The sequence below is a fragment of the Callospermophilus lateralis genome, chromosome 14 (assembly GCF_048772815.1).
Source record: "Callospermophilus lateralis isolate mCalLat2 chromosome 14, mCalLat2.hap1, whole genome shotgun sequence".
Lineage (NCBI taxonomy): Eukaryota > Metazoa > Chordata > Mammalia > Rodentia > Sciuridae > Callospermophilus > Callospermophilus lateralis.
The window spans coordinates 53773159-53797700 of NC_135318.1; the positions used below are offsets into that span (position 1 = coordinate 53773159).

The following is a 24542-nucleotide window of genomic DNA, read 5'->3' on the forward strand; positions in this document are numbered from 1 at the left end:
GCATTAGGTGCAATAATAGATGCATGCCAGTGATTCTCAAACCTCTGCTTGGGTTTTTAGGTGGCTTTGTAATCAGAGGATAGCGAAGCTTTATTATTATTATTATTATTATTCATTCTTTCATTGCAATTTCATTTCTTACCTATTTTACTTCTAACTATACTTAATATATCTTTAGTCTCCCAAACACTCAGTAATTCACATTTCAAAGCCTTGCCTCATTTTACTTCCTTTGCAAAGAAATCTCCATGGACAGAATAGCATTTCTTTCTCCTCCCTTGACACTTGGCGTTTCCTGTCCTCCAAATTCTGCCTTACTTCACATCATTTTCCTTGCTGAGTCCTGTTCTCTCACAGTGTGTTCCCCTTTCAAATGTCCAGTGGCCCTACCTGCAACCCTGTCTTCCATTATACTTCCTTACCAATGAGAACAGAATAAAAGGGCATCCGTGAGGGAGGAAGAGGAGAGTGTCCCCATGAGTGTCTTGAGAGAAGGTTCCCAGGAAGCCAAGGAGAGTCAGAAGGTGGACGGGTTGCATTACATTTAACCAATGCCTCACAGTCATTGCTATGAAGGCTGTAGGCCCTCTAGCCACACAGAGCAGCAAAGACAGGGTACTCATGTGGAAAGAGTTTCTACAGAGTACAGACACAGCATGCTGGTTTATCTGGTGTCCTTCAAGAATGATGTGGTCCAGATGAACAGAATCCTACGTTTAAAAATATTACAATTTTAAGGGTATTTTGATGAAAATATTTTCAGGCTGTACATATTCTCTATTATATCTGATTATAATAAATACTTTAAATGTAATTCGAAGTCAGTAGACATGTGAGTTATGTGTTAGATATTTTCACATATGTGCTATGTGTTATATATTTTAAAGAGGTTCTGCACAGCCTTTTAAGCATTTATGGGGTTGTTTTTCACTATGTTAAAGGTCCCTAGTATGTAATGCCTCTTAGGTTCTAATTTTTTTATTTTTTGCTTCTATATCATGTTGTTGTTGTTGTTGTTGTTGTTGTTATTATTATTATTATTATTTTACAAAGCTCTCAGTGTACAGACCACAAGGCCAGAAATCAGATGAGCAAACATTTGAGAACTGCAAATGAAATAAATGTAACTCTCTTTGATTGAGCATCTTCGGTCATTGATCTATAGAAGGTGTACGGGTTTTACCAGAAAAAAAATCTATGGTTCTATCTGCTAGTTTTCAATGTGGTGGTACAAAAATCTCTAATACTGGGATCTTTCTTAGCCTACTCCCTGAAATACTCATTGAATTGGTCTTCAGTGCCATGTAGGCACCAGGATTTATAAAAGGTACAACATGTCAGGCACAGTGGCCCACGTCTGCAATCCCAGCAGCTCAGGAGGTGAAGGCAGGAGGATCATGAGTTCAAAGCCAGCCTCCGCAAAAGCAAGGTGCTGAGCAACTCAGTGAGACCCTGTCTCTAAATAAAATACAAAATAGGTCTGGGGATGTGGCTCAGTGGTCAAGTGGCCCTGAGTTCAATCACCAGTACCCAAAGAAAAAGAAAAAGAAAAAAAAAAAGCTACAACATGATTCTACATGTAGCTAAAGTTGAGAACCATTATTGCTAATCTGGATTTCAGAAACTTTTTTTAAAAAATTCCATTTTTCAAGCATTCATCTGGTAATTGTCTTGTTGAGAAAGTGAACTCTTAGATAAATAAGCACTATCCTGCTGCAGCCCGCTGGCTGGGCAAAATAGCCGGGGGGTGACGAGCAACTTGTGTACATTGATACAGCAGGAGTGGGAGCCATTTATTGTAGGACAACAGAGGTATTTATACATTCCACACAGCCTATCTTAATTAACATAAACTAGATACAGCAGTCAACCAATAAGGAATCTCCACACTTAATAGCTCGATGGCGTTACTTCACAGACCACTCCCCCTGGCATTTTGCCAGGCGCCATCCAGACTTGTTTACAGACCCTAACACTATCCTATCTGTGTAAAAGTGTATGTATGTATGCATATGCATGCCTAATAACAAACACACAAAGTACTATAGAAGTTTTAAAATAAGCAAACTTTTTTGAGGCATCATGAAAATATGTGTATGTGGTGTGTGTTTGTGTGTGTGTGTGTGTGTGTGTTTGCCTGTCTATAAGGTCCCAAGTGTGACATCTGTTTTCTTTTTTCCTAAAAAAAAAAATCTATTTTCATGATTATATAGAACTTTATGCTCATTCATTAATATATGACTCATTGATATTTGGGGAGATTATTTTTTAAGTAATGGACTTGCATTACTAAAAGAACTTGACGAAACAGGCTAGGTGCTGGTTCTCAAAAGGCTTTCTGAGCTGTTGATTCAAAATCAAACTTCATGACTTCGGCACTGTCTTACCTTTGCATTTCAAGTGTATTTTCTTTATTTTCTTAGAAACAAAGTTGGGGGATTTCCATTTTGTTTTACTGTTAGTGCAATATGTAGATTTCAGTAATATTTTGCAGCATACTCACATCCTGACGTTTCTAAGACTCTATTAAGAAGTTATGCTGTTTTTGCAGGGATTTTCCATGGTGTTTAGTTGTAAAAAAAAAAAAAATGCTGAATGGATGAAAAAAAGAGTAAGATATCTCTCTCTCTCTCATTCTCTCACTCTCCTCTCCTCCCCACCCCCGTTCATCACTGCTGTTTGTCCTCTGTGTGTAGGCAACTAATTTATTGTTGTTCCCCTGCAGGGAATTCAAGTCAAAAAGTCATATTCAATTATTAGAAAAAGGTATTTCTATCTTAAAAAAAATGTACAGCCAGGTGTTATGGTACACGCCTATAAACCCAGCTACTCAGGAGGCTGAGGCAGGAGGATGGCAAGTTCAAGGTCAGCCTGGGCAACTTAGCAAGACCCTTTCTCAAAAACAGAATGAAAAGGCTGACGGGCAGAGGGCAGTGGTGTAGTTCAGTGATAGAGCATTTGTGGGTTCAATTTCTGGTAGCAGCCCACCCCACCAAAAATGTTTATCTGATTTCTTAGTAAATGCCATATCTGTCCAAAGTACCCTATTTGTATGAACACTTATATAGATAAATCTTAATCAGACTATAAATGTGAATACTGACCCACTCTAATGCACAATGCTTACATTTTATAAATTTAGGGAGTCCCCTGTCTTCATTTAATTTCCTCAAGTGCACATTAAGATTTTGAAAAAAAAAAATTCTGTTCCATAAAAATTTAGTAAATATTTTCATTCTGGGTCTCAGTTATTATGTTGAATGCCTTCCAAATTTTTCACCCAGTTACATTTTATACATTATTTGTGTTGACAGTGAAGAATCCTGAAGTGATAGAAGCTTAATCGAATGCACTATTTATAGTGAGGAAGTTATTCCAAATTTATTTCAACAGGCTGGCAATCTCTGACATAAACACCCAAATTATGAATGACCTACATATATACACAAATATTCAACCTAGATCTCTGGCTTGTATTCTTGCTGTGTTACATCCATGGAATCATTAACTGTCATGACAATTCTGTAAAAACCTTGGAGTGTTTAGAGATACCTGGCCTCCCAAATCTAGGCAGGAATAAAGTGGGGGGATGGTAAACTGGGGTGCATGGTGGGGACAAGGGATGGAATGTCATGATCAATTTGAAAAGACACTGGGCTCTTTTGTGAGAGTAGCATCTGTTAATTAAAAAATAAAATAAAACCAAACCAAACTCTCTTCCCCAACACAAGCTGTATGTTTGTTTTTTTTTTTTTTAAATCTTGCTTATTTACTTTGCCTAAAATTCTGCCATTTAAAGACTCAGATTCATTTGCATTCACACATCTGTTTTTTAAAAATGCCCCATGCTTCTGGGAAGTTGAAAAGAACATCAGTTATTCCTTCTCCATCTAAATTGGTCTTTTGGATGGCTTTCCACTGAAAGTTGGGCTTAGGTCAACAATCCTAAAAGGGTGGGCATTTTTGTTGTTGTTGTTGTTGGGAAGTGATGGGGGTTAATTCAGAGCAGGAGAAGAATAGGTCCAGGTGGGAGGGCAAGAGCCTCCTCTAGGTAAGTGTTGTATACCTGGAAACTCCAGGAAGGGGATGCTGTAGAAAGAGACAGAAAAAGAATGCTGCAAGCTATTACACATGTTCTCATATTTTCCTAAGCTGCTTCTCTCTCTCTCTCTCTCCTCCCCCCACCCCAATTCATCACTCTGTTTGTCCTCTGTATGTAGGCAGCTCTATGCATTCTATGCTTCGAAATATGAGAAGGAACTCAACTTCCTCCTTATTCCTGTTCTTTTTGACTCCTTACACTCAGGGCTCAGATGTCATCTGGAGCTTCATTTATTTACTGAATTACTTTGCCTTTGCCAGGCCTGGCCTTGGGACCTAACGTCATTCATAACTTGCCTCTTCCATGTGAAAATGGGTTCTAAATGTCCTGGATACCTATTTACCAGTTGATGTCAGGGTGTAATGCTTGTCTAGCCAGGCACGGTGATGCACGTCTGCAATCCCACCAGCTCAGGAGGCTGAGGCAGGAGGATCTCCTGTTTGCCACAAGCTTCAGCAACTTGGTGAGACTCTGTCTCAACATAAAAATTAGAAAGGATTGGGGATGTAGTTCAGTGGTAAAGCGCCCCTGGGTTCCATAAATAAATAGAAATGATTCACTAAATAATAAGAATATTTCTACAAGAAAATTTCTAAAAAAAAAAAAGAAAAAAAAAAAAGAAAAGAGGAAGGGGCCAGGGTCATATGTAGATGCTGGCCATGCCTCCCAGTGACCTACTTCCTCCAGCCATGCCCCACCTACCCCCAGTTACCTCTCACTCCATCTATATTATTAACCCACCAGCTGGATTATCCTGATGACGTCAGAGCCCTCACGATCCAGTCGTCTGACTTCTGACCGCTGCTGCATTGCCTAACACTTAACTTTTGGGGGGACATTCCAGATGCAAACTGTAACAGAGGATGTTAGGTTGAACTAGAAAGAGACACGGAGGAGTGAGACTTTATTTGATCAAATTTAGGTACTGTTAGGGCGAGCAAGGGAGAGGACACCCGTAGCTCCACAGAAATACGCTGATAGGTCCAGACTCTCAGCGCTGTAGGGACAGACACCCACAAGGCCCTGTGTGGTCTCGCCTCTCCTGTCTCCCCTGCCCCATCTTGTTCCACTTTCCCAGGTTCCAGTGCTGTGGTTGTTGTGCCACACAAGGCCTTGGTGCCGGCTGTTCCAGGTGTCTGGAACACTCTCCTCTGCCCTCTGTCTTAGGCTGCCCATCACATCTAGTGGACTTTCTCCCCCTGCTTCAGATTTCTGCTCTTGACCACACCTGCCTCAGGTGATTCCCTTTATTTCACACATTTGCTCATTTCTATTTCTTTTGGATTAAGTGCTTCATTTTGCAGTTGTACATTAATTAATGCAATCATTTTGTTTAACGTTTGTGCGGTCTAACGGGAATACTTGATGGAAACAGACTCTTTCTGATGCTCTTCACCTTTTGTGTCTCTGAGTGTTTTCAGAGTGTTTGGGACATAGTAAGAGTTCACTGCATTATTGTTAAATGGATGAATAAAAATGAGTGACTGTAAATGTACAAGATGGTTCTCTGTATGGGGCTCATGTTTATTTATTTATTTATTTTGGTACCAGGGATTGAACTCGGGGGCACTTGGCCACTGAGCCCACATCCCCAGCCCTATTTTGTATTTTATTTAGAGACAGGATCTCACTGAGTTGCTTAGTGCCTCGCTTTTGCTGAAGATGGCTTTGAACTTGAGATCCTCCTGCCTCTACCTCCCAAGCCACTGGAATTACAGGCATGCGCCACCATGCCCAGTGGGGCTTATTTTTAAACTCCACATTTTTCTCTTTAGAGAAGGCGAATAGTACACTGGCAGAAAGAAGGACTTTCTACAGACTCTGATTCTCCAATTCTTAGGTTTCTGTATGTCGGAAGTCCACTGAAGGCTGTGAGCTCATTCTACCGTGGTTAAGTATTATCAATTTCTTGTCCCCATTCGACAAGCCCAAATTTAACCAGAAAGGGAAAGCTTCATGGCAAACCTCCATGGAGTACATGGGGCCATTTGTTATTGTAAGTGCCACAAGATGGCATTCCTAATCTCCTTCTACACTAGTCTTAGGTCCATCTTTTCCATCAATGCTGTTGGTCTGTCTCTACCACAGGACATGTGTTGAGCTCCTTCTAGAACTTAGCCCTTTTACAGCAGGTGTCCACAACTGATTCCTTATTTTTTTTTTCCCCCAAAAGAATCACCTCAAATTTTTCAGGAAAGCTGTGGGTAACAAAATAAAGTAACATAAGAATGCACTCTCCTTTTCTGTTTTTCTCTAATCAACGGGAAGTCACTTTGAACAAAGAAAACCAAGGAAAACGTCTGCACCTAAGGATGAGAAGATATTAAAAATTATGTTTAAAAATGCCCAGGAAAAGATAGAAAAGGGAGGCCAAGGAGTTAACAGAATCCTAATGAAACTTTCAAGTCAATCATTGGATTTAGATAATTACATTTTTGTATATTAGCCTCAGATTTGGAAGTACATGAAATGTACTGTGTAACAAGACTTAAGGAATTGAAGTGTATTTTCATATATCTGACTAGCTCCTTCCTCATGTCACCTAGGATCCTATGACATTTCATTTGTATCACAGTATCAGATACTGAAGTCCTCAGATAACCTGTTGCTGGAAAATTGCTGAGGCAGATGTGCAAGAATGCTATGGGAAAAACCAAGGAAGTCCAGAGTTCTGAGGGTTTTTATATTTATCACCAGATGTTTACAGTGTGGGTCTGGAGTTTGAGCTCAGGCCCAAATTATCTGCTTTAGGTAATTGAGGTTCTTTGCTGTGGTAAAACTGGGAGATGTGTCAAGAGGAGAAAATAAGTAATTCATTGGGAAACATGCAGAAGGAAACAGCCTTTGCTTTATTTTGTAAAGCTGAGCTCGAAAGAAAAAGCACAAACAGCAAAATATTTTAGGTAAATCATTTTAAGTGACAATCACAGGAAGTAGTGGTATATTTTTTGAAAGATTATTGTAAATGTTATAAATAATTCTGATACTTTAATTGTCAGTACTTTCTTTGTCCAAGATAGGCTTAAGTTTCCAAGGAAACATCCTAGCTCCGGTGAATGCATTTCTTTTATGTTTTCTGATAGTTGTTTCTCGAATTTCATTGGTGAACCTTTTTCAAGAGTCTGATTTATACATGTCTCAAAAAGAAATGTAACAGGTGGAAACTGAAATTATGGCTTTTCTCCACACAGCAAAAAAAAAAAAAAAAAAATACAGTCATGCATTTTCATTTAATAAGCAACAAACAAGTTGTAACCTTGACACCAGGGTAACACTGGGGTTAGGGAACAGAGAAGTATATGACTTGGTCCCTGCTTTCAGATCCTATGATCAAGTCAAGAGGATATATCCAGAAGTCAATAGTCTTAGTCAAGTACAATGCACAGAGGATGGAGAAATGTCAGGAGAAGAAAAATCACTCTGGAGTGTGTGTGTGTGTGTGTGTGTGTGTGTATGGGGGAGGAGTTCACTAAATCAGCCAGAGTCCAGCTAATGTATCTTACAAGATATGGCAGTTGAGCGGAGTATTAAAGGTCACCAAGAAGTCTGCCATGTTGTTGGGGAAGGAAGAGAAGGTTGCCCCTGGGTGAGGGACTAGCATAAGAAAATGCCAGAAGATCTGGAGAACTCTGCATGGGGTGATGAGAACTTGGGGTAGGCTCAGGATCAGGTGAGAGGGGAATACCTAGACATAGAGGGACTTGGCAACAGCTAGGCTGCAAACACACCCAGGAGAGAGATCCTGAAAGGCCCTCCACGCCAGGCTGCAAAGTCTGACCTTTATCCTGAAGGCAAAGGGGAGCCATGGAAGGATTTTAAGTGCCAGGGTGATATGAGCAGATATGTGCTTTGGAAAAATGATTCTGGCAGCCATAATACATTCTAAATGAAGACAAAAACCTCTCCTTAAGACCTCTGAAGTATTCTAGCTGGTTCCTGAGGAAGGGCTGTCTGTAAATCTTACCACTTATCCTCTTAACATAACATAGAAACATTATCCCACCTGACTTCTGGCTAACTAGATACCACCAGGAGCTGGAGAAGTGGGTTTGGGGAAATTTTTACATTTTTCCAAACCAATCCTGCATAGGCCTCTACAAAGGAAACCCAGCCTTTTCATATTGAGGAGAAATTTGTGCCAGCAGCCACTAGAAAGGCAGGAACGTTTTACACACTACTTTAGGGGCAAGTGCCGTATTTTCTCATTGTAGATATGCTATGGGAGAAAAGAGAAAAAGGCACCCTACTGTAGTGCTTTCTTTTTGTCAGCAATCACAATATGGGACAACATTTCTGTTTGCCTGAAAATTAGCCACCTGACAACCTGAGCTATGCATTCACAAGCTTTTGAATCAACCACTTAGACCTCTTTCAATGTAAAGTAGAAGGTACTCAGTGTTGAAGGCTATAGTTATGGACTTTGTAAGAAACACTCCATTCCGAAACACAGCAAGAGGGGGAAAAGTCAAGGTCAAAGACAAGATAGAACCCAAAATTATGAAGCTTCCATACAAAGATGTCATAAAAAAGAGTCCTGAATCCATGGTGGCTTCCAGCTGGCTCCTAGCAAAACAAGAGGGTCCACAACCTTACATATTCATTTGCCCTGGTGGTTGAAAGTTCATATCCCTAATTAGGAGCCTTGTCTCTCCTACAGAGGGCCCTGTGACAGACTCCCCACCTTATTTTTACCTGATGGCCCAATGATACCAAGAGTTCTGATCAGTTGTGATGTAAATCTTGGGCACTTTGGGGGGTTTTGTTCTTGCCTCACTCCCAGTAAGTTTTTGGGACTGGCAGCCCTGGGGCGGGGGAATTAGTAGGGATAGAAAAATGGGAGCAGAGCTTTGACCTGCCAGAGAGGAGCCCCTGCTGACACGGTCAGTCTGACCCATTGAATGGCCTGAATACGATAAATGCCGCTTTATCCCTCCTTGAAAGGCAGGAGATAGCACAGTCTAAATGCCCTGGCATGCTTAAATAGGCGACTCGGGATGTTTGAGTTGAGCGTGTTTGAAATCTGAGCTCTCTGACAGCCTGGGAGCTGCCACAGGTCACCTGCCTTGCTCCGTAGGGACAGGCCCAGGTCTCACAAGAAATTGTCCATAGACGAATTGTAGTACAAATTCCTTTCTTTGTTGGTTGGCCTCTTTCACTAGACCATGGCCTATAAAATTTTGTAAAAACAATTCTTAAATATTATTTGAAAGGGCAAATGGCCCACGCTGAAAGGTTTGACAGTTTGACATATAGTGCATGGTTTTGATAGCTCGGAAACTGCACAGTGTGGCCAAGATTCTCCCCCTGCCTGTTAGAAGCCTGGTGTTTTTTAAATAGTGTCTTGTTGCTGTGCAGAGTTCCTTGGCTCCTCGCAATCTGACAGGCCATGAGTGTGCTTCAGTGATCTTAAATCCTTTTAGACTAATTTGTGACCGAGCAGAAAAATAGCTAGCACCTTGGAATCCAGCGTCCGAAAAGCATAGAACCAGGTACTGCCAATTAAAGAGCCTTTCGGATAATCATATCAAAGCAGATCACTCCAGCCTTCTGATAACACCAGAGCCAGTGCCTAGAGAGAGAAGAGCCCAGAGTTTCACTTCAGTGAGGGGAAAGAAAGGGATTTGAGTGGCCTGGTCTCATCAGAGCCCAGGAGGTCGCAGGGAGTGGATTTCTGCATTAGAATGTTACCTCTGTGCAGTCAGTGTGCGCTCAGCGCCCCATGGCTGCCTCTGCATAGCCAAAGGCCATTTCCAGGAGCCTGTGGCCCCGCAGTCACTGGCCTGCTAGTTAATTGCCACACGGACTTCATGACACATGGGCAGATAATATGACATTTTCGGTTTCTGTCACTAGCAAACGCCACAACGTCGCTTGCACTAGTTGCTAAGAAGCTGTCAGAAACCATTAGCAGTTGGCTAAAGTCGCCCTATGGCATTTCCTCATAGCATCAGCAAAACGAGCATAAATCACCCACTGGAGCCTACTGCTATCCTAATGAGGCTGTAAGCTTGTTTATGGACTAGCATCATTTTTATGATTATTTCCACCTTTTCAGTTTGCCTTCATTTGGCGGCAAGAGAAGTCAGCTCCAGGAATGAAGTCACCGCTGACATTTTACAAATGTGGTTCAGAGCTGCTGCCTGCTGCCGTGTGGTCGGCCGGCGGTTCTCCAAGTTTGTTTAGTGATCTTAAAAATAAAAAAAAAAAAAAAAAAAGGAAATAAATCCTCTGGAGACCGCATAGAGGTGACTGTATCAAATTGCAGAGTGAATGGAAATGCTAAAGGTACAATTGACCATTGAGACTCTCCTCTGGGGTCGAGACGTTCCGAGATCAATTTTCAATTTTCGAAAGTGGAAGAGGTTAAACAATTTATTAAAATCTATGAAAGTGTTTGCTTTTAGAATAGTCTGTTTTATTATGCTCTTCTCCTTCCCCATCGTCTCCGTTTCCCTGACTGTGTCGGAAAGGAGCAGGGTTTATTGTTCTAGGCTTTTCTGAACATGCACCAGTATTTACACTGGATTGAAAGCATTTGCTTCCAATGAAAATCTTGTCTTAGATTACAACCCAGCAGTGTAATTTCCCTCCCAGATGGGAGTAAAGTAGCTGTATTTGCCTAAAAACAGTAGGAAGAACAAACTGTGCATTAAGCCAAGGCTGTTTTTGGCTTGAGCTAATGATGTAATAGAAACCTTTTATTCGGGAGAGGTCACTGCCAGGGACTGAAGGGGGTGATCTGGCTCCTGCTTGAAAGGTTTCTCCATTGTATCTACATAAGTCTTCACTTAAAAAATTCTGTTCCTAATGCTTCTGCTTTCATACAGCAGAAATAAACAGGAAAGGTTCTGGTGAGTGTTACACATGGAATGCAGAAAACCTTCCTCCCCTAATGGAGTATATAATTCAGGTGCCCTCAAGGCACGCTTTCAGGAATTCTTTTGCCCGAGGTAATGGGAAGCTAAGGCTGCTTTAAGGCCTTGATTATCTATTGATGCACAAAGCTGGAAAAAAGTCATCTCCACTGGATTATAGTAGATATTTCCATAAATTATCAATGAATTCTCTTCTAGGCAGGCGCTTGGCATTGCTTGCTAAATTAATCTGAAGGGGTTTGAGATGGATAAAAAGGCTATTTTTTTTTAAAGGTGGAAAACAATCACGAGAGGTGGGGAAAAACAGTATTGTTAGGTTAGAAGCTTTTCATTTTTAATCAATGATCAAGTCATATATTTCTTTTCCTTGGTTACCTTTTGCATATTGAAAGTGGATTAGCCCATTGAAAATTTAAATGCTGAGGGTTGTTTTCCTTTCTCATGTTTCTTTAATGAATTGTTATTTTATATGGTGAATTGCTTCTCTGTATAAAAAGCCTCTTTAAATACTGGACTTTCAAAGAATTTATTAGGCAAACCCAAGGGGACTTGTCATAAAACACTTGGTTATGCAAATAAAGACTTGGGTAGGCTGGAAGGGAGCATTGATTTAGGGATGAGGTTGTCTGGTCCAGAATGGACCCCAACAGCTCCACATCCAGCCACATGACCTTGAGCCAGTCACCAAACACAGGACTTTCTTTTCTGATGAAGTGATAGCTTTGGGTTGGGGGGTCCTCATGATCTCTTCCAGTAAGAATCCAGACTGTGATTCTGTGGACCTTTAACAACATAGATCACTTAAAATACGGTGAAATTATGGATTGTAAACCAATAAAAGTTTAAATTCAGAAGCTGTGCAAAAGTTTGGCATTTGTGGCATATGCTACAATAATAGTAGAAATGTTGACATTAGTTCCTCACCCAACAAAGTTTTCCAACTTCAGCTCTGCTCAAGTCAAGGCAATTGAAAACACATAAAATAAAATAAAAATGTGGATCACTTTTCTTTTTTTCTCAAGGGCGGGGGTTGGGTTTCTTGAGGGAGTTATTACAAATACTTGAGTTTTAACATAACTACTATAGGTTAGACTGGCATAACTGAAAATGAAATAGAGAATTCTTTTTGGATGTAGAACCCCAAGAAAAGAAATGGGAAGTAGAGAAGTTCATGAAGCCATGTAAATGAATCTGAAGCTAGTTCTTATGTCTAGTCACTGGGAAATCTGTCTTACCACAGTTACCAAGTTCTTTGGACTCTACGGATTCCCCTCCAATAACTTTTTTAACTAGAGGAATGTGCTCTGGGGTGTATTTGTTATCTCTTTTCTAAGCCTGGCTCCTGTAGCTCTTCTTTTCTGGACCCAGATCAACCAGTCCATTTCTAAAAGGCAGAGGCATCCATGCAGACCAGGGCCCTAGGTGGCTCACTGGAGGGGGATGTTTGACAGAAGCTTTGATACTTATTAATGTAGTGGGTTGAGTCCATTATTGTTTTCCCTTTTGATTTTGGTACCAAGACAAAAAAAAATAGCTACTTCCATTTGGATCTTGTGACTTATTTTCAACACTGATGATATGGATGGAAATTTTATATTTTTTTCTTATTAAACGTGGCATTATAAAAGGAGTACTACTTTTTTTTATTTTGTTGCATCACAGAGCCAAAATACATTCTCTAAGAAACAGTTTAAATGTTATTAAAAAAAAATGGAAAATTAGGATCCAATATAGAAGACTAGATTACCAAGTGACTTCAGGATGCAAAAAATTTAAATCTAGAAGACATTTTAGAAACGGCCTGGATTACTAATGTAATGTAATTCCAACTTAACTATTCATTTAGCATAACTTTATTTGATTTAAATAGTAGTTGTTTTCTAATTTAAAAACCATTTCAGGGGGGTTTCCCTTATAAAACTGGATGCTCTTCCCTAAGAAAAATTCTATTCTATTTGAAGCATTCCTATGTCAAAGTTCTTATATGATGGATTACCTACATTTCCCTGTCCTTGTTTAACCAGTCTTAAGATTGGTGGAAATAGTTGATATCTTAAATGCATCTTCTCACAAGTTGATGTCGATGACTGTATGTGGAATTTGAATACCCAGGCAGCAACAGTTCATGACTACCGCCATATTTAACTCCCTAGTAGAGTTAGACAGTCTCAGTGAGTCTCAGCTATGCAGATTGGAATGATTACCATGGCAACAAAGCCACTAAAGAGATTGGCTATTTCCCTCCATTCCCTTTGACCTTTAGCACTGTTCTTTGGAAGAAGTTCTTTAGACCTGATTACTTTTGAGCCTAGGCCTTGTTCTTTCTCTTTGTCTCGGAAAAAAAAGAAAAGTACCAAAGAAACTATTAATCATTTAACTTGCTCTTTTGGTTTTGTTTATATCCAAAGGCATTCTATTTGAATAAAGCATGTCAAGGTAGCATCAGTCAAAATTTGATTCACTATGTTTGCAGGTGATGGCTTGGACAACAGTGTAGCTTCCCCCAGCACAGGTGACGATGATGACCCTGATAAGGACAAAAAGCGTCACAAAAAGCGTGGCATCTTTCCCAAAGTAGCCACAAATATCATGAGGGCGTGGCTGTTCCAGCATCTAACAGTAAGTGGATTCTAAATGACATATGTAAACTAAATATGGACAATGAACCAGTTTTGATAGAAAAATAAATGATCCCTCTGGACTTGAAATATTTCTTAAATCACTGTGTTCGCACAGTTTTTGCAAAGTGTTAGCACTTGTTTCCTAGTTACGTACCCCACATGAGGAGTTTTCTTTGAAGTTCGCTATTGCAATTTTGTTAACCTTTGTAAGTTATAAGGTTTAGGAGTTCATGTGCACTTGTGATTTTAAGTGTGTGTGTTAATGATGTTGCTTTTCTAAAGTGTGACCCTGAAGTATTTAAAAGAAAGTTAGTCAAACCCTAGAGAGAATGACTCAATATCTTCAGTGAATGCTTTAGTGGACCTTTACAGTGAACAGTCCACAAAAATTTAAATCATGTTGCAATGGCAAGATGATCGTATAATTTGATGTTAAGTGGCTTGAGAGCACCAGCTTCCATTACAAAACACTCATGTGAGTCAGAGTTCCCAGTGAAAGTTGTCCCTGCATTTAGAACTGTAAAGGAAAACAGCAATATATAGTCAGCTCTTCCTGTGTAGTCCCTTGTGACTTTTCAAGCAGAGTAACAGTTTATATTGTCTGTGTGAGTATTGCTGTTTTCACTGCAGGAATTCTCCTGGAGATGTGAGAAACTGGAAATTTGGGGCTTTATACCACCAGGGGATTTATTTTGTTTGGGTATTGTTCTGAATGAATTTCATGTTCAAAATATTTATAATCATAATATTTTGGTGGATATTTTTGTAAGTGCATACGGATTTGATGACATCTGAGGAGGAAGACAAAAACGAAAATTTATGGATAAAATAACATTTTAAAAATCAGCAAAATTGTTGACCAGGGGGATTTTCAATATAAGGGACAAGTGATGGATTTAGACAGGCTGTAGCCCAGCTGCACAGATGAATGAATGTTAAAAACTCAACTTTTTTATTCATGTCAGGAGCAAATCCTTTATGTTACTATTTTTAGCCTACTTTGCTTTTCTTAAAGTCATTTCCCATCCCACCCATGACCCCTTAGATATTGAAGTTCATTCTGCATTGTTACAAACATGTCTAGAACCTGTTGACTTCACTCCCTTGCCTGCTTTCTAAGCCATGCTCCTCAGTGAGTTGTCTTGGGACAGGGAGGGAAACCTAGGGGAAGACTGAAGGCCATTTTGGTTCTGCTTCTCTGGATAGAAGTTGAGCCTCCAATAATTCTCAAGGTATAAATTAATCCTTATGTTCCAGCATTGGTGAATCAAATGAAAACCGAGAGCAGTAGAAGTAAAATAATAATAATAATAATAGATTCTTTCATTCTCTTCTTCCCACCATGATTCCCAATAGTATCTTGACTATGCTGAGCATTTCTGAATGAACTTGACGGCTTGGTGAATGCTGGAAGTTAGTCAAGGATTCAGATTGTTTTACCTGTTATAATTTTGGTATCATATTAAGTTTACCTAAAATCTGACTGAGGTACCATTACTCATCTGCTGCTAGTTGCATGTAGGAAGAAGGTATTCTCAGATCTGCCTCATGCAAGTTTCCTACTGAGGTTTATCAATCACTGTTGAACTTGGGGGAAGGAGGACTAGGATGTCCAGGTCATGTCATGAAAAACAATAGTATGACATTTAGAGGAAAAGTGGCAATAGGTCAAAGGTACACATGCCAGGATGCTATTTCCTCACTAGCTAACCTGCTCTTGAGTGAGGGTATCGAATCAGGATGAGCCTGAAGTCACAACCAGACTATTTCTATTTCTTAACTGAACAGGAAAAATGAATGGATTTCTTCAGCCCCATCTCAATCAGCAGGGGAGCTTTGGCTTTACTTGAAACTGAGATGCCCCTGAATAAAATATAATCAAATATTAGTTCAGACAGAATCAGGAGAGAGAGAGAGAGAGAGAGAGAGAGAGAGAGAGAGAGAGAGAGAAGCAAGTTATTTTATTCATCTGCCAGATTTTCCATTTTTCTAGGCTGTACCCTTTCGAAAAACCTTGCAGAGAGCTATATTACCTTTTAAAAACAAAACAAAAATCCTTTTTAGCTTTGTGATTATACCTGCATTGCAATGCTTATGTGGACTATGCATTACTGGGGCAATCGTAAGAGAAATTATTCATGAGCTGCCTGATTTCTTGAGGCCTGGCTAATTGCCTTCAGTTTTAGAGTCTTTGCTGGCCTGTGTCACTGCCCTGGAAGAGGAAGTCCATTCCTCCATGTCTCTCTGGCTTTCTATGAGTGTTCATAGAAGTTGCCTTGTGGAGTCTATTGGGTATTTCAACCCTCCTTGCCCACGCCAATGCCATCTGCTCAGACAGAAATATTGATAACAGTCTGAAAGAGCTAATTGCTCTCAGAACATCATCTAAAAAACAAGGTAGAGATATGAAATATTCACACCATTCCTTCCCCCAAAGAGAAAAATTCCCTCCCTCCTCTTAATTGCAAGAGCAAATAAATCCCCATTTACAAAGAACACCCTCCCTTTTGTTTTGTTGTTCTCCTTAAATGAATGCCTTATCTTCATCAATACATTTTTCATCAAGAGCTCCTTCCAAAACGTTCTATGGAATAAAAAATACTATAGATATCAAAGAGGTTTTTCTTGTCATTGTTGTTGATTGTCCAGATATAAGTACTGGCATCTCATTCTAATCCATTAGTAACTTTATTTCAAGTTCTGAGAGACTTTCAGGGATACATGATTCATTAGTTCCTAATGAACAAATTTTAAATAATCACATTATTGCTATGTGATTTTTGCAGTTTATCTAGAAAATCCTTTCTGAAATTTTGCTGGATAATAAAAGAACAATTGAAACTATGGCTAATTAAAACAATAGCGATAACCATTGATTGACAAATTGTAAATGAATCTTTTTTTTTAAATGCCAAAAGGCATACTCTAAACCTCACATACCTTATTGAAAGCAAATTGCTATTTTTTTTCTTTTTGAAATAAATGGATCAATCTTTTCATTGAGTTTATTCAGTTAAAAAAAATCTGCCCATGAAAGGGCTTTCAAGCATTTGTGTGTTAGAAGAGTAGAATAGGCCCTGAATAAAAAACCTTTCTGGATTTGCACCCCAGCTGCATGAGAAGAAAAAATGTGCTGGTCTGTAGTTATCCACAGGTAGATTTAATCAGTAGCACATTTTACTACTCCAAAGAGAGAACTGAAAGCTCATTCTTGGACTGGAAGTCTCTAGCAAGCTAAACTGCACATACTTGTGTATAATGAAAACAATAAAAGAAAAGGAAACAAGTTTTAAACTTTGGTGATTATGGAGTAAAAGGAAATTTCAGTGCAGTATATTCCCAGCTTCGACTTAGTTGAACATTTGCCAGTGTTGATAAGTAGAGAAGTAGAAGAAAAGATTCCCTGGAATTGAAAAGAATGACTGGCATGATTTAGATAATAAGAGAGAATTCAAAGAAAATAAAAGCATGTATTAATAGAAATGCTTGCATTTGCCTGAAGAGAAATTATTGCAAACAATTAAAAAGTACTTAATATTTGCATATGAGTCACTGTATCGTCACAATCCATTCAGGGACTTATGTCACATCAAGGTGTGTGTGTGTGTGTGTGTGTGTGTGTGTGTGTGTGTGTGTGGTGTCCCTTCTTGAGGGCGTTATTCCAGTTGTAAACAGCCTACTATGTCATAATACTTAAGCTAGAAGTGCTTTGCATATTACCGGTTTTTCTGCTACATTGTGTCACAAAGAAGTGTATTCAAGGACCTAGTGAAAAATGAGGAAAAGAAATAAATTTAATTTTTAAAGTACAAATCAAAGATCTTTCTTCTTTTTTGTTTGCCTACCCGATCATATTGCAGTTTTCAATATAATCTAAGTGGAGAAGCGGTTAAAGTGGTTCTTATTTAAAATATGCAGATATGCAGAGACTATTTTTCTGCATGAAGCCACTGTGTGTGTCTCAGGAATCCTGAAAGTTAGGGGGAGTGGAGATATTTAAAATGTATACCTGCAGATTCAAATGAAAAAAAAGCATTCAAGAGTCAATATTTGGCATGGACCAATAGGAGAGGGGACCCTGAAGGTTAATGGGGGAAGAGGTGATCGAGAAGGTTGTTATGGGGAGGCAATCCAGAAGATTACTGGGGGAAAGTGATCCAGAAGGTAAAATAATTTTTTATTCACATTTCCTCCAACCCCCCATCTTTTCACTCATCTTGAGGATCCCCTTGGGTTAAACCTGACAATTGAGACAAAGTTTATTTCTAAGTCATACACATATATTTACTATGTGTTTTTGTTTCTTTTCAATTTTTTTTTTTTTTGCATGTGAACTTGTAGCCTGGAAAATGTGTGTGTGTGTGTGTGTGTGTGTGGCCAAATTTATGTCTTCATTTCTGATTTATAAGACTTTCCTCTATTGTGGATAAAGCCAATGTGAGGGGTTGTAGAATCTTCCAGGTTGAGAATGGCGTTTCCATAGAAACACTATTAGATGAAAAGTGCCCTGCGGGTCCGCCGCTCTAAGGATGGAGTAAATGGAATTGAATTGGGAATTGAATGCTCTAGAAGAGACAGATGTTGTTTCATTGGTTTTGCTTTTGGTAACAAGATCTGTTGGAGACATCTTACTGTCATATCTCTGCCTGCGATTTTGGAAGAATTACTGTCTAACCATTATGAATTATTATGACAATGAAAAAGTAGTTCTAATTGTTATCAAGCTAACCCATTCTGTTGGTCAAGGTGAATGAAAGGTCAGAAGGTAGATAGATGGACCTATAGGTGGGCTCACAGGGAGGTAACAGAAGGCATTTTCTCTCCTCCCATTTGCATTTCTCTTTCTGCCCTTCACCTCCACATTCCGTCAGCTGAAACACTGAACATTCTTAGTGAATATTTCTTCCCCGATGGCTTTCTTCAGCCACCTGGGTCCCAAAAGATGTGAGGAAGTCCTGAGAAGCTGGTGGGGGCAGAACAGCCACATTGGTGAATTCTTGCCCGAAATGTCTGTCGGAGTAATATAGAGTATTTGAGAAAGGCTGCTCCTTCCTCAAAGTTGTCCTAACCTGCTTTGATTTTCATGTGCCTGAGCCCAGGGAAGTGATTTCTGGAGTTAGTAGGTAACTTTGACCCCTTCTTTTAGTATGTGTAATCTGCAGATGTATTTTTATATTAAGATGCTTGAAAACTAGTATAAAGGCAATTTGTCCCCTTTCAGATGTTCATGTACCATATCAAGAAGGAGCTCTTTTAAACATATGAGAGGAGGATCTTTGTCCTCATTACTTTTACCCTTTTAAGTAGTTGTCATTTACCTTCTCCTCTGACCAAAACTAGTACTTGCTGAAACAATCTCAGGTTTGAAATGATGAGACTCCCTCTCTTCATCTTAAAAAGATCTCTGCTACTTTGAAGATAGCATTTTTCAACTTTGTTTAGATAAGGGCCCTGACTACTTTTCACCCAAGTGGGAATCATTTGTCTCAGGAGGAAAATGGAACAGACTATTTAATTACTCGAGGGGATTATTGGAATGTCCTAATTCTTCTGTGATATACATCATATAAACTCTGTTTTAATCATGAAGCGGGTGGCTTCCAGATTCTGGGGCAACTGCCTTTTTCTTTTTCTTAGCTAGTTATTGAAATCCTAATGGGATGGGTGATGAATTTTCTTAGGTCAGGTAAACTGAAAAGGCTACAGCTGGAATTCTTCACCCAGAAGAATCGGAGTTAATACTAATGATCATTGTGAATTAGAAGATCAAAGGGGAAGCGTCAGCCTGTTCTCCAAGTTGCTGCCCCAGAGGCCATTAGTGACCTGGCAGAGCTCTCTCCCAGCCTTGAGCACCTCCTACCCGGTGCAGGCCTTTCTTCCCCACTCCCAGTTATGCACCTCTGACCTGGGGTAATTACAGTCCGTTGATGAGGAGGCATTGAGAAAACAATCAAAAGTAAAAACAAAAGTCGAACTTTAAAATTGCCCATTTATCCAGGTACATAGGACTCATAAACCAATAGGCTTTGACAGGACTCTGTGTTTTTTGGATTGTGATGGAGATTTTTGAGATTTTCATGCTGTCCAATAAATGGTTTTTTTATTTATTTCACTGATAATGCCTTCTCTGTGGGATTATTGTAATGTCTGGCTGGCAACCCTTCTAAATTTTTCCTTTTGTTTCCAAAGCTAAAATAAAACTACACAATAGTTAGTTTTTCTCATATTCTCTCGCCCCCACCACCACCCTTTCCTTTTTGTAGGACTAGGGATTGAGATCAGAGCTCTGTGCACGGGAAGCAAGCACTCTATCACTAAGCTATTTCCCCAGTCCCTCTGATATACTCTTAATTAGGAGAATTAAATATAAGATTAAGTTTAAAACAAAAGTGCCCACATAAGCACAATTTATTAAGTCGATGGTTTCTGATGCAGAAGACCATTTGAACACTAGCCAGCCATTTATAGACTTTAAAGTATACATCAATATCGTGTCTCATTTTTATTCCAATTAATGACAATGTTTTTGAAGATAAAATACCAAACTTGATCCGCAAGTATGCAACTGCTCCTCCTCAATTGATCTTTCAGATTAAAACTGAAGCACCACATGTGTATGTGTAAACATATACATTTAGACATACACATATGTCTATATATGTATGCATACATCTATATATACACATATTTATATATACACACACATACATATATGTGTATATGTATGTATACACACATTTAAACTAACTCAATCAAATCCTTAGGAATTTTACTTTATCATCATCATCATCATCATCATCATCATCATCGTGTTACTGGGGATTGTACCCAAAACCTCACACATACTAGGCAAGCACTTTCTCACTGAGCTACATCCCCACCCTTTTTTATATTTAAGAAAGGGTCTTGCTACATTGCCCTAGATGGCCTCTAAATTTTGATCCTGCTGTATCAGCCTCCTGAGTAGTAGGGAATAGGGGTGTGCATCACAAAGCCCAGCTCAGGAACTTTATATCATATAAACCTGACTTTACTTTCTCAGTGTTTAAGATTTCTAGAAGATACCTTACCTTAAGTATGAAGGTTTGAAAGAAAATCAGATGGTTTTGTTTCAGAATGGATTTTAGTGTAGTGTTTTGGGTTGGTTTGGTTGGTTGACTATTTTGCTAGTAGAAGTAAAATCACTATGTTATGAAGTGTAGCAAATTTTGACTTAACTAGAGACATCTCTGTTACATCTCAGTCTTTCTTACTCAAGTATGAATGTGACTTTGGGATATTCCTACATATTTGCATGTATGCATTTTTCAGTAGGACAAATCATCTCTGAACCATTGCCATCTCTAACAAGCCTAGGTGGGAAAAGTAATCTTTTTTAGTTTTTAATTATTTTTTACTTCTTCTGAGCTCCTGCATAGGCATGTTCAGGGCTCTAATTTTTCTTTCTGCTGCTGAAGCCACATGCTAAGGGGCTACCAAACATATGTCTGTTGCAGGAATCACAAAAACTTCTTGGCCATGCCAAAGCTTACATGTCATATGCACAATGCAATGATGTTTCAAAAACAATTTTGTTGATGCTCCAAGGTAATACAAATGATTGTAATTGTGTAGATTCACATTGAAATGATTACTGGTGATGAGAGTGCTGGTGGTTCAGTGTTGCTTGCACCTGTGTTTGCAGAGCACTGAGCTTGGTGCAGTTGGCATGGTCAGTGGACTTGATACTTCAGGGTATCAAGAATAGAGAAGAGCTCTCAAGAACTCAGATAGGACAACTCATTTTGGTGGGCCAGTAGAGAGCTTCTGGAAGCAAAATATAGCTGACAGGGTTGTGCCTTTCAGTTTTTTAACTTTTAAAGACAAAAATTTTAAGTTCTTGTTTTTCTAGCCATTGCAAAACATGTTCAGGCAGCCAATTATAGCCCAATGAACATGGCTTTCGATTCAAAGTATACTGCTCTATCTAAAGAAAAGTTAGACCCTAAATATGTAACTCAAGAAAAGGAAAAAGAAAAGAAAACCTGTGATCAGTTTATCTATTTTTACATTAACTTTGTCACTAGTATCCCTGAGTACCCAAGGGCTCTCAGTTGTCCTATGACATAGGTGGCCCCGAGAATTTGGTGTCCCAGGAAGTTTTGAGAGGTTTAGAGGCCAGGAGTATACTTTGTTCACGTGGATGTTTATCCTAAAAAAAAAAAAAAAATGATCACAAATATTTTTTTCATTGCAGTTTAAAGAAGTTTAGGAACAATTCTTACTACCACCTAAAATGAGCCAGTTTCCAACTCTCTAGGGGAGAAGCTCTACAAATATGATTTGACCTCATTTAAAAAAAAAAAGAAATAGGATTAATTCTTGCCTACATAATGTTAATTTTATCATTTGTTTAGACAGCAATTTAATAATTGGTTGTCTATTTTGATATTGGATCATTTTCTTTTTAGCAGCTGAAGAAAAAATTAATCAAAAGGCTAAATAAAATCATGAGTATCTCAGTGGTGCTTTATAGATGAATTTTTTTCACATACATTTGACTCTGAAGATAAACCTGTGAGGTAGACAGGATGAAAAAAATGAAGTATAAAGAACTTAATGGTTTTTCTCAAGGTCAAAAGCTATGAACTGGCTGAGCTCAAACTTAAATTTCCATGTGCTTTTCCACTGAGCTGCCTCACCAACACAGGACAAATCAAATCACATTGTGGGAGTTTGAGGTGTAATTATAATCTCTTGCTACAGCTATCTTAACAATAATAATAATAATAATTATTATTATTATTTGTTAAAATTTTGAAAATTTTGGTATAAAACCTTAGAATGCAGTCTAATGGTTTACTGGCAACTAAGATTTTTTTTTTTTTTCTGGATTCTTTCTCCAAATGTCAAATATCTGCCCTTCTAAAAGACAAAACTACGGCTATTGATAGTTTACAATAATCTTAGTGATTTCTGAATTGTTAGAATTTCAAATTTGAGACACTATTTAACTATTCCTCCTTCCTGACAGAAATATGTAAATCTCTACCTATGTCTATTACTAGCAATGTCTGGTGGTGGTTTGGGGTTGAAGGATCTTTCCTTATGCAAATCCTAACTAAACCTAACACAGAATTTAGCTCCTTGAGGATTTTTTTTTTTTTTTTTTGCCTGTCACGTGGCCAGGACGCCAAAGAGCTATGTCTTTAATTTGCTTTATGGAGATAGAAGAAACTGCTTATGCAGCCCCGATTACTCTTGAACCTACAATCCAACTGTCGCTTCTCAGCAAAGAAGGCTGCTAAACCCTGGAGAATTAAGCCGCCGCTCTGGGGTATGACACTGAGGTCTGATCATTTTAAAGCTAGTAATAACCAGAATCCTAAAATTCTTATGAATAAAATGTAATTTTAGTAATGTTTCCATAAACAGTGGTAATGGTGGCATTTTAGTAGGCAGTGACATTAGTCACATCGAAATTGCACCACATTGGCTTTTAAATTACTCCACCTGTCTGTGTGAATAGAATTTTCAGTGTAAAAGCAGAGAGACAGCTGCTGCTAATGTCTCCTTCTCCCCGTGCAGATAATGCTGGCAAATCTACATGCATAAAGGACTGGTTTGTGATGTAAAACGGTACCTGACCCCGCTGGCTCCTGAGCTACAAAGCAATACCTTTAATTACCAGTGGCTGTGTTTAGTTGTTGATATAAAAATGTCAGCTTCCAGGAGTGTAACCTCAGGTTCACTCCCTCTAGTAATGTCACACGCTGTACACTCTTTTGCTTCCACCCACATCCGTACTGCGATGCGTAAGCATTTATCTTGATGTGTTTCAGAAACATGCCCAGTATTAATACTTAAAAGGAAAACACCTAATACTGCATGAACTTGATTGATGATCTTTTCATTCGAGAACTTTTACAGATTAGTGGAATCTGGTTCCCTCTTGCTAGCCAGAAGAGAAATATGGCACAATGTTTATACCTTCAAAGGGCTTACTGTTATTCATCTAATACAAATGCAGGTCCTTATGTGGGGGGGGGTGCAAGCATTTCATAGATAAGAAATGGGAAAGCATAGAAGGGCTGCAGAATATCACATTTTTTTTCCCTATGTGCTTATGCTTCCTGTTGATAGATGATGAATTTGACTTTCTGGAGAAGGCTATTTATCCTTAGTTTTTTGGTTATGGTTGACTGTAGCAGCTCCATTGAAATGAGAATGACCCAGGCAGGAGGATCCTCTTGTTCGAGATAGATGCCTGTTGCCAACAATGCATTTGGTGAAATGGTAAATAGGAGATATACGTGTCTGGCTCATTTGCAGGCATTCTTTTTGACTTTTTTCACACAACTGGTGTTTTCGTGTTTAATTTAACAAGGAATGAGTAGTAAATGAAAGCTGCTGCCTGAAATCCCACTGTGAGCGTGTTTTGCACTTGGCTCCCCAGTGACAAGGCAATTTGTGAAATTATGTGATGGAGTAATTAGATGAAGCCAGGGCTCCTGATTGTTGCCATGCATATGTGGCGAGGGTTTGTTGGGAAGAGGGAGGGGGAGCAAAAAATAGATTATTACCCTGGCAAGTTGGCTCAAAGCTTCTTCATTTATTTGTAAACAGAATATTTAGTGACCGCATAGGAAGTAGCTGTAATCACCAGCTCATAAAGAAACCACAGCAGAGCTTTTGGATTTTTGCAGAGTGCTCATGTAAAATTTAAGCTGGGAGGCAGAGTCCCTGTTAATGTAATTAGGATCTAATTTACCACCCTTTGCACACAGATGTAATAATGTCTAGATATTTATTCTATCTTTAAGCACGTTACATATACCTCAGTGCAGCCGTTACTGAACAGAAACAGGTGTGAGCACTTTCCTAATTCGTTTTCACACTGTAAACACATAGCAATTTAAGGGAAATATTTACCAAAAACGAGGGGAAGGAATGTCTGCAAATGAG

At 39.0% G+C, this 24542-nt stretch overlaps 1 protein-coding gene across 2 annotated transcripts in view; it reads left to right on the forward strand.

Annotated features, from left to right (window-relative positions):
• Meis1 (Meis homeobox 1) overlaps positions 1-24542 on the forward strand; it is a 135558-nt gene that overhangs the window by 62032 nt on the left and 48984 nt on the right. For both annotated transcript variants that reach the window (XM_076832945.2, XM_076832946.2), the window contains exon 8: positions 13451-13596. In XM_076832945.2, coding sequence (XP_076689060.1) covers positions 13451-13596 — 146 coding nt within the window. The remainder of the gene's footprint in view (positions 1-13450; positions 13597-24542) is intronic.